We start from the raw sequence: 11013 nt of genomic DNA, 5'->3' as shown, positions 1-11013 counted from the left end.
TTTGAGAGGTGGGTGGGGAGGATGGGTGACGAGCGTGAGCCCAGCTTGTTCCAGCCTCGCATTGCTGGCCATTGCCAAGTGCACAGTGATCCTTGTGTCTCATTCTTGCTGTTCAGTGAGCGCCCTAACTCTGTGCCAGGCCCCTGGGTGATATGCTGTGTGGGACACACTGATAATTAGAACTCATTCCCTACATTTAGAGGGCGCAGATCACTGTGATGCAAGCACAGCGTGAGAAATGCCATAGGGAGGCTCATACACAGTGCTCAGGGAACAGAGGTTGGAACAGTTCATTTCAGCTTGTCTTGTCACAGGAGGTGGCTTGTGAGCTGGCGGCATTCAGGGGCCTGGTAAATAAGCCACCTCCTTCCTAGGATGAGTCTCTTATTCTCTTCAGCACTATCACATAATTATTGAGCAATTAATTTGGTGCCAGGCTCTGTACGAAAGTGAGTCAAAAATTCTACCTGTGGTTGTCTTCGTTCTTCTGTTCGTTAAACATCTAATGGGTCCTTTACATGCATCAGACTCTGTGCCAAGAGTGTGGAATGCAGGAATGGAGGAGTCATTGCTCTGGAGTTGCTCTTTGTCTCTTGGGTGAGAATCCACAGTAAATGGCCTGTTACCTTACTGAGATTGAGGCCATGATCAAGGTAACCCTGGGTGCTGAGGGAGCACACTTGTCCCATCCTTGGTCTGGAAGACATCCTAAAGGAGGTAATGTCTGAGCTGAGCTTGAGTCATCGGTAAAAATTTGCCAGGTGAAGGAGGAGAAGGCAGGAGGTGGAAGGGTGTTAAAAGCACAGGGAAAAGTATGTGTGCATGTGTAGAGGCACACAGGAGACAGGAGACATGTTTGGGCAGCCACTCCATGTGGCTGGAGAGGAGGGGCTGTGGAGAGAATAGTACAGTTTACTGTGTAAAGAAGGGGAACAGGAAGGGACTTTTGCTAATTCAGCCCAGCAGGCTCCCCACACCTTCTGGGGATGGACCCATGAGTGCACAGGGCCTCCAGAGCTAATGCTGTTTGAAAGAAGCTTCTCTGCTGCCCATACAAGGCCCTTGCCCCAGAGTTCAGCTGTGCTGCAGGGCAGGCTCCACTAGCTGTCTCCAGACAGACTAACCACTGGCTTCCCCACTGCCCTCTTGCCACCAGTATCACACAAGCCCCTCTAATTAGTTATTGATCTGGCATTTTGTTGTGGCTGTGCTTCCCACTCCTGTATTTAGTCAATTCCCAAGTTAATGAAGCCAAATTCTATACCTGCCCCCGCCCCCATCACTTCTGCCTCTGCTGCCTCTCCAGCAGAATGGCCCCAAACAAAGATCACCGAAAATGAGCCGCACTCCTGCTAACAGGAATATGGTGGAGGAGCAAGTGGGAGGAGTATTGTCCCCGGAATTGGCTGCAGAAGATGCCTGTTGCCTTTGTCAGGTCAGGTCTCCTGGAGTCCAGAATCCTCCCATGGTGATCTGAGGGCCAGCTATGGCATGAGGATAATGTCTGTCAAAGAGCTTCTTCCACAGTCGTGCTCCTGTGTCTCTGGGATGGTCCTGCAGGGTAGCAGATGGGAGTCTGAGAAAAAAACAAGTCTTTCTGGATAATTTTGATCCAGTCATTTAAGTCCTCTCAGATTCCATTTTCCTTAAAATAGGAACTGTATCTTCTCAGGGTGTTGTAAGGATCCAGTTGGATACTCTATGAAACTTCTTTGAAACAGTAAAATATTCTCGACCAGCATGGGCAACATACTGAGACCTTATCTCCACCAAAAAAAAAAAATTAGCCAGGTATGGTAGCACATGCCTGTAGTCCCAGCTACTCGGGAGGCTGAGGCAGGAGGATCACTTGAGCCCAGGAGTTTGAGGTTGCCGTGAGCTAGGATGACGCCACGGCACTCTAGCCTGGGCAACAGAGTGAGACTCTGTCTCAAAAAAATATATATATATATATTGTCTGTCTGGCTCCCCCACTGGGTCATGAGCTCCTTTTGCACAAGGCCTATTTTTTTGTTCATCTGGTTATTTTCAACATGTTGTCAAGGCCTAATATTTATCTCATCTTGTGTTTTTAGATGGATAGAATGCATAATTCCTGTGGCAATATAAATATCATAGATCTGTGATGTCTGATCAAAGGGCATCAGGAACACCAAAGAGGGAGTGTTTAATTCTGACTGCTGTTGAGATTTGAGGGAATAGAGGATCAGGAATGGCTTTATGGAAAGAGGGGCATTTTGACCATGAGTTGAGGGATGGCTGAGGTTTCAAAAGGCACAATGTGGACAAGGATATTATAAAACTTTTTTTTTTTTTAATGGAGACTCACATTGATGCCATCTTGACAGAATCCAGTCCCCCACCAGAAGCACTTACTCAGGGTGTTTGTGACTGAATGAATCAGCCCTTAAAGCCTTGCTCTGCCAGCTGCCTGCTCTCGCCCCAGGTAGTCAAGTAAGTGGAACTGGCTTTCTTACTTAGGAGCTTAAATGCCTACTACCCATGGAGAGGGCTTGATGTTTGTGTGTGTAAGCCCTTAAAGATAGCCACATTAGCATGGATAAAATCAGCCACATAATGGAATGGTCTCAGGCATTAATTTTTTTTTGACTTTCCCATGTGAGGCCGTTTTGAATAGAAGCCACTGGTTTTTACAAATCCCTTGGATTTAGCTTGAATAAAAATTATTTGTTTTACAAAAATAGATACAGTTTTTTTCTTTTATTTAAAGTAACTTAAGTCACCATAATTCATTTAAAACCAATGAAAGGATAATCTGAATTTAATAGTATGTTAGAAAGTGTATTATGTATAAAATAAGTATTTTTTTTTTTTTGCTGATTGCATGGTATTTAGGCATATAGTCATGTAGTCTGTTTTTTTTTTAAATACTTTTAGTCACAATAGGTCATGTATGCTTTCCAGCTTCTTTTCTTGCCAGTGTTCTAAATACCAGTGTCCATCTTTAACTCTTGAGGGAAAACACTCTGACAATGATGTCTGTAGTACTTTTATCGTAACACCAGCTGTGATAAATTTACCCACCTACTCCTATACCTCCTGCCATCATCTATTGCTTTTGCATGCTTAATGTGCCTTATCTCATTTAGCTCTCACAACAATGCTAGAAGTTAGGTATATAATCCCATCGTACAGATGAGGAGACAGGCTCGGGAAGGTCTCATAATTTTGCTGAAGACAGCAGAGCTAGTAGCTGACACTAAAGCTTGTGATGGGCTCCCATATCTGATTAGAATTCTAGATGGAACATCCCAAATTTGTTAAACTAACCTTAGAAGACATGATTCCTACTGCTTTTCACCTTCCTGGTCATCATTGTGAAGCAATGGTCTTGCTTTTAACACCACTTGCTTCTGTTACAAGTGGAAATAAGATGTTCTACCAATGGCTAGTTTCATTCTAAGTTGAATAATTATTTGGGAATTGAAAAAATTAAGAAATTTCGTCTTTTTGGTCTAGCCAAAAAATAGGATAAGATAGTAACTGAGCTCTACCTACCTTGATATTTTGAATTTCTCAAAGTAACCTGACTAAACTCAGTTTATTTAAGTTGGGTTTTTAAAAAAAGCTTTTATAACTAAAGTAATTTAAAATTTTAAAATGCACAGACTTAATGATCAAAGTTTTAATACTTTATATTTGAAGAAAAACACCAGATGGATGTGCTTTTGTTTTAGATAAATGCATTTGTTTGCAAAATGTTATTATCTATTTCAAAAGTATTTTTAAAATATTTAGGATTAATCTGCTAAGATTAAGATGATTCATTTCTCAGTGATATTAAAAAGTGTTTCCTTGATTTCACTATAGTGAATAGAATAACCAAATCATCACTAAGTTTTCTGAAGAAGGCATAATCTGAATGTAAAAGAATCAGAATAAACTATTGGAAACTAAATACTATTTAAACATCTCCCTTTCTCAAGTGTAAGGAGTTTTCTAAAATATCAGGTTTGTTTCCTGCAGATCATTTGGGACAGAGAAAAAAAGTTTGTGAAACTAGGATCAAAAATGGATGAGTGGATGCCAGGGCCTAGAGGCGAGGGGAGGGTTTGGCTTCTCTGGTGCAGCACCAGGGAATTTTTTGGAGTGATGAGTGATGGAACTGTTCAGTGTCCTCAGTGTGGTGATGGTTACACAAATCTACGTGGACCTTCAAACTCAGAACTGCATATAGAAAACACTACGAACATATATGGTGGTTACATGGGAGTTGTGTGTATATATATATATTTCAAATGAATCAGACATTTAAGATGGGTGTATTTAATTGTGTATAAATTGTACCTCAGTAAAGTTGATTCGTTAAAAAAAAAAAGTCAACCTGGACTGTGCTCTGGAGCCTGGAGGCTGCAGAAGGGACAGTTTCAGAAGCACTTTGGCTCCCCACAGGGCAATGCTGAAAAATAAATATCAAGGATGTATTAAGGCTCTGTCAAGACAGAGAAGGTCTTGGTAGGGAAGAAGGATTAAACTGAGATGTCCATGCTTGGACTGGATCTTGCTCAGCAGTTATCACTACACGATGCACCACCCTAGTGTCCTCCTCCATACAATGGCAATAATAATTTCCCATCCTCCTACCTCGAGGGTTTGTGGTAAAGAATAAATTGATGAGTTCTTTAAAAAGGATGAAGCACTTTTCAAAGTATTAATAAAAGCCTTATTTTTTAGACTGAAGGCTTCTTTTGTACCTGCCACTAGTTGATTTTACTCCCAGACGGTGTTTGAGAGGTGGGTGGGGAGGATGGGTGACGAGCGTGAGCCCAGCTTGTTCCAGCCTCGCATTGCTGGCCATTGCCAAGTGCACAGTGATCCTTGTGTCTCATTCTTGCTGTTCAGTGAGCGCCCTAACTCTGTGCCAGGCCCCTGGGTGATATGCTGTGTGGGACACACTGATAATTAGAACTCATTCCCTACATTTAGAGGGCGCAGATCACTGTGATGCAAGCACAGCGTGAGAAATGCCATAGGGAGGCTCATACACAGTGCTCAGGGAACAGAGGTTGGAACAGTTCATTTCAGCTTGTCTTGTCACAGGAGGTGGCTTGTGAGCTGGCGGCATTCAGGGGCCTGGTAAATAAGCCACCTCCTTCCTAGGATGAGTCTCTTATTCTCTTCAGCACTATCACATAATTATTGAGCAGTTAATTTGGTGCCAGGCTCTATACGAAAGTGAGTCAAAAATTCTACCTGTGGTTGTCTTCGTTCTTCTGTTCGTTAAACATCTAATGGGTCCTTTACATGCATCAGACTCTGTGCCAAGAGTGTGGAATGCAGGAATGGAGGAGTCATTGCTCTGGAGTTGCTCTTTGTCTCTTGGGTGAGAATCCACAGTAAATGGCCTGTTACCTTACTGAGATTGAGGCCATGATCAAGGTAACCCTGGGTGCTGAGGGAGCACACTTGTCCCATCCTTGGTCTGGAAGACATCCTAAAGGAGGTAATGTCTGAGCTGAGCTTGAGTCATCGGTAAAAATTTGCCAGGTGAAGGAGGAGAAGGCAGGAGGTGGAAGGGTGTTAAAAGCACAGGGAAAAGTATGTGTGCATGTGTAGAGGCACACAGGAGACAGGAGACATGTTTGGGCAGCCACTCCATGTGGCTGGAGAGGAGGGGCTGTGGAGAGAATAGTACAGTTTACTGTGTAAAGAAGGGGAACAGGAAGGGACTTTTGCTAATTCAGCCCAGCAGGCTCCCCACACCTTCTGGGGATGGACCCATGAGTGCACAGGGCCTCCAGAGCTAATGCTGTTTGAAAGAAGCTTCTCTGCTGCCCATACAAGGCCCTTGCCCCAGAGTTCAGCTGTGCTGCAGGGCAGGCTCCACTAGCTGTCTCCAGACAGACTAACCACTGGCTTCCCCACTGCCCTCTTGCCACCAGTATCACACAAGCCCCTCTAATTAGTTATTGATCTGGCATTTTGTTGTGGCTGTGCTTCCCACTCCTGTATTTAGTCAATTCCCAAGTTAATGAAGCCAAATTCTATACCTGCCCCCGCCCCCATCACTTCTGCCTCTGCTGCCTCTCCAGCAGAATGGCCCCAAACAAAGATCACCGAAAATGAGCCGCACTCCTGCTAACAGGAATATGGTGGAGGAGCAAGTGGGAGGAGTATTGTCCCCGGAATTGGCTGCAGAAGATGCCTGTTGCCTTTGTCAGGTCAGGTCTCCTGGAGTCCAGAATCCTCCCATGGTGATCTGAGGGCCAGCTATGGCATGAGGATAATGTCTGTCAAAGAGCTTCTTCCACAGTCGTGCTCCTGTGTCTCTGGGATGGTCCTGCAGGGTAGCAGATGGGAGTCTGAGAAAAAAACAAGTCTTTCTGGATAATTTTGATCCAGTCATTTAAGTCCTCTCAGATTCCATTTTCCTTAAAATAGGAACTGTATCTTCTCAGGGTGTTGTAAGGATCCAGTTGGATACTCTATGAAACTTCTTTGAAACAGTAAAATATTCTCGACCAGCATGGGCAACATACTGAGACCTTATCTCCACCAAAAAAAAAAAATTAGCCAGGTATGGTAGCACATGCCTGTAGTCCCAGCTACTCGGGAGGCTGAGGCGGGAGGATCACTTGAGCCGAGGAGTTCAAGGCTGGCTGCAGTGAGCTGTGATTGCCCACTGTACTCCCCAGCCTGGATGACTGAGTTGAGACCCTGTCTCTTTTAAAAAAAAATTTGGGCAGGATAAAACAGTGTAAGAAGGAATGGGGTTTTGGATGTGGAGAAAATTACTGTTCTGCCCCCCTGCTTCTGTTTGTATTAGATGAAACAATTCATGAGAACATCAAAATAAGGATTAATATCCAGAATATATAAAGAACTCTACAACTCAACAACAAAAAACCTAATTAAAAATGGGCAAAGGCCTTGAATAAATATTTCACCAAAAAAGATATACAAATGACCAGTAAGCACATGAAAAGATGTCCAAGATCACTAATCATTAGAGAAATGCAAATCAAAACTACAGCGAGATACCACCTCCCACAAATTATAACGGCTATCATTTAAAACACAACACACACATACACGCACACAAAAAATAACAGGTGTTGGCCAAGATATTGAGAAATTGGGACCTTTATGCATTGCTGGTGGGAATATAAAATGCTGCAACCTCTGTGGGACAGTGTGGCAGTTCATCATAATTTAAACAGAGTTACCATGTGATCCACCAATTCTACTTCTGGGTCTATACCAAAAAGTACTGAAGGCAGAGACCCTAAGAGATATGTATACACCTATGTTCATAGCAGCATTATTCACAGTAGCCAAAAGGCAGAGACAATTCAGATGGCCAGTGACAGGTAAATGGACAAACAAAATGTGGTATATACATACAACAGAATATTATTCAGCCTTAAACAGGAACAAAATTCTGGCTCATGCTAAACATGGATGAAGCTTGAAGACATTATGCTAAAGGAAATAAGTCGGTCACAAAAGGACAAATGCTAAATGATTCTTTTTATAAGAGGTACTCAAATTCGTAGAGACAGTAGAATGTTGGTCGCCAGGGGCTGGTGGGAGAAGAGAATGGGAAGTTACTGGATAATGGGAACAGAGTGTCGGTTGGGGAAGACAAAGCAGTTCTGGAGATAGATGGTGGCGATGTTTGTACAACAATGTGAATGTACTTAATGCTACTCAACTATACACTTAAAAATGTTTAAAATGGTAAATATGTATATTTTACCGCCATTTTTAAAATGAAAATGTAATAAAATGGTTGAAATGGTAGATTTTATGTTATGTACAGATACTTCTCAACTTATGGCGTTACATCTCGATAAACTGTTATACCCTAAATCCAAAATACATTTAATGCACGTAATCTACCGAACATTGTAGCTTAGCCTAGCTTACCTTAAACATACTCAGAATCAGAACACTTACACCACCCTACAGTTGGGCAAAATCATCTAACACAAAGCCTATTTTATAATAAGAGTGTTGAATATCTCATGTAATTTATTGACTGCGGTACTGAAAGTGAAAAACAGAATGGTTGTATGGGTACTGCAAATACGGTTTCTACTGAATGCTTATCGCTTCACACCATTGTAAATCAGAGACTGTATATTTTACCACAATTTAAAAAAAAAAATCAAAGACAGCTTTTAAGGGGATAGAAGCCTCAATCTGGCAGCCTGTGGCCCATTTAGAAGAGTAGAGCAGCAATTCAGTCTTGTTGGCTTAGGGCCTGGGACTTTATGGGACCCAGGGGCTTATAAGCCCTCCAAGCCTTTCTCAGTACCAGCTGGTGGCTACTACCTCTTCCTCTGACTGACTGCCCAGGTGCCTTCCTCTCAGCGGGACATCTCTGCCCAGGATTGTAATTTTCCATCCTGGTTCTACCCCAGCATCTCAGTTGGGTTTGGACCTTCTTTCTTGGTTTGGGGGGAACACAGCAGGTGTCCTGGGCCTGTGCCAGTGCAGCTGATCCACTCGCCCCATGAGGAAATTTCCATCACTTTCTCGGCCCCTCTGTGTTCTCAAGAGTGACTGACCCTCTGTTCTCTGTAGGTTTTCTTTTCCTCCGCCTGCAGCGTTGCTGTGGATGCCACCCTGAGGAAGAAAGCTGAAAAGTTTCAAGCTCACCTAACCAAGAAGTTTCGGTGGGACTTTGCTGCGGAGCCTGAGGACTGTGCCCCGGTGGTGGTGGAGCTCCCTGAGGGCATCGAGACTGGCTAACTCTGGGAATGCTCTCAGCCACGAGAAGCCCTGTCCCACCCGCTGCAGTCCTGGCCTCTCCATTTACTCCTTCCTGTCCCAGGACCTGCCAGGGCAGCAGTCTCACCAGGTTCTGCAAAAATGGAGCTGGGATTCCCTCCACCAATAAATAAGTTCCTTCATTGCCAAAGAGGCTGTACCCATCCTGAAGGCACATTTGTGGGTTCCCCATCTGCCTGGCCTTGGTGCTAACCTGACTGAATTTCAGATGGGCTCTTACAGAAGGAGCAGCAACCTACTTCCTTCTGAATGAGAAGAAATTGAATCAAAAGTCCAAGAGAACTGATTGTTTATTCCATAGGATGGTTAGACAACAAGAAACCCTGGACTGCCCAGGGGGTCTGAGATGTCAGTTGGTGACTTGTTTGAAGTTAAATGGAGGGTAATGAGGAAATTAGCCAGAATTTCTGCCTGCCCCTGTTTAGTGGGGGTTCATCACAGAAAACTTGGGCCTGTGTCCTCTGCAGGGCCCCACTTTGGGAAGAGCATAACAAGGCAGACAGTTGGATTGAGCCTGGCACGTGGTCAGCTTTAGCTTTAGCCATCTAAATTCCATTCTGTCCAGAGACCCCAGTGGGTAATCTCCCAAGATTGGTGTGACCCTGGCCTCAGGGGCCTTGCTGGTGCTGTCACCACCTACCTACTTCATTCTGAGGCCTCAGGCCTAGAAGTGGAAACTGGCAACCCTCCCATATGTACCCGTCCTCACCAGAGGCACCGTGACTATTTCCGATGACCTGGAGAGTCGACAACAAAAGAGAGTCTGGCTCTGAGCAGGCTTCTTAGGCCCTGTTGGAGTTTTGTGCCTTTTCTTTCAAGCACTGGAGATGACCTGTTCAGTCTAAATCTTCCCAGCCTGCTATGAAGCTGTCAGTCATCAGAGTAATGGCGCTTCTGGTTTCCTGGGAGTCCTGAGGGCATGCCCGTCATGCTCTGTGGGCAGAGTTCTGTCTCTAGGCAGGCACACAGACCCTGCCTCCCTGACCTCAAACTGTTGTACTATGATCAGAGCCCCTGTGCTATCCTTTTTCAAGGCTGGGGCTCACACCAGGTTTTCGAATGAGAATCCCTGCTGGTTAAGACTTGGTTCCACTTATTTCCTTGGAGATGTTTGTCCAAGAGCATAATGTATTAATACATTAAAGTCTTTGAGTTGAGGCTAAATCCCCTTGTGAGTTCTCTTGCAGTTAATCTGCCAAGCCACTATCTATAGACCCGCCTCTCCCTACAGAGTGCCCAGTAGATCCTGCCCAACCTCTGCAGTCTCCAGAGGAGGGAAGCAGCCAGCGTTGCCTCCTGTTCCCAGTGAGGCCTCTGAGACGGGGACACCTGAAAGAAGGAGGCCCTGTATCTTCCTAATAACCTGAAATCTCACCTTGTGTGAATTTGTTCCTCTGTTCCTTCCAAAGCCCACTCATCAAAACTACCTGGGAAGCTTGTTAAAACTGCAGATTCCAAAGGAATGAAGTACTGATATATACTACAACATGGATGAGCCTTGAAAACATTGTGCTAAGTGAAAGAAACCAGACACAAAGACCACCTATTGTACGATTCCATTCATATGACATGTCCACTACAGGCAAATCCACAGAGTGGGAAAGTAGATCAGTGGTTGCCAGAGGATGAGAGTATGGAATGGAGAGTTACTGCTGATGGGGTCCAGGTTTTCTCTTTGGGGTGACAAAAATGTTCTGGAATTAGGCTGGGCATGGTGGCTCACGCCTGTAATCCTAGCACTCTGGGAGGCCTAGGCGGGCAGATCGTTTGAGCTCAGGAGTTCGAGACCAGCCTGAGCAAGAGTGAGACCCCGTCTCTACTAAAAATAGAAAGAAATTAGCTGGACAACTAAAAATCTGGAAAAAAAAAAAATTAGCTGGGCATGGTAGTGCATGCCTGTAGTCCCAGCTGCTCGGGAGGCTGAGGCAGTAGGATTGCTTGAGCTCAGGAGTTTGAGGTTGCTGTGAGCTAGGCTGATGCCACAGCACTCTAGCCCGGGCAACAGAGTGAGACTCTGTCTCAAAAAAAAAAAAAAAATGTTCTGGAATTAGATGGTGGTGATGGTTGTACAACTTTATGAATATATTAATACTAAAAACCACTGAAATTATATACTTAAAAGTGGTGAGTTTCATGGTATGTAAATTATATCTTGATAATAATTTCTAAAAATGCAGATTCCTAGGTCCCACTCTGCAGGGATTCCGAGGCAGCGTCAATCTGGATGGGGCCTGTGATCTGAGGCACACTCAGTTT

The 11013-nt window shown here is 44.3% G+C and overlaps 1 protein-coding gene across 1 annotated transcript in view; it reads left to right on the top strand.

Moving 5' to 3' along the window:
• Positions 1–9915, top strand: part of AAR2 (AAR2 splicing factor homolog (S. cerevisiae)) — a 19995-nt gene extending 10080 nt beyond the window's left edge. Inside the window, exon 4 of the mRNA XM_012637693.1 lies at positions 8551–9915. Within this exon, the coding sequence (XP_012493147.1) occupies positions 8551–8718 (168 nt within the window). The 3' untranslated portion in view covers positions 8719–9915. The remainder of the gene's footprint in view (positions 1–8550) is intronic.
• Positions 9916–11013: the final 1098 nt, after the last annotated feature.

The sequence above is a fragment of the Propithecus coquereli genome, unplaced genomic scaffold (assembly GCF_000956105.1).
Source record: "Propithecus coquereli isolate 6110/MARCELLA unplaced genomic scaffold, Pcoq_1.0 Scaffold122, whole genome shotgun sequence".
Taxonomy (NCBI): domain Eukaryota; kingdom Metazoa; phylum Chordata; class Mammalia; order Primates; family Indriidae; genus Propithecus; species Propithecus coquereli.
Note: the sequence above shows the minus strand (reverse complement) of the source record. Positions and strands in the feature narration are given on the sequence as shown.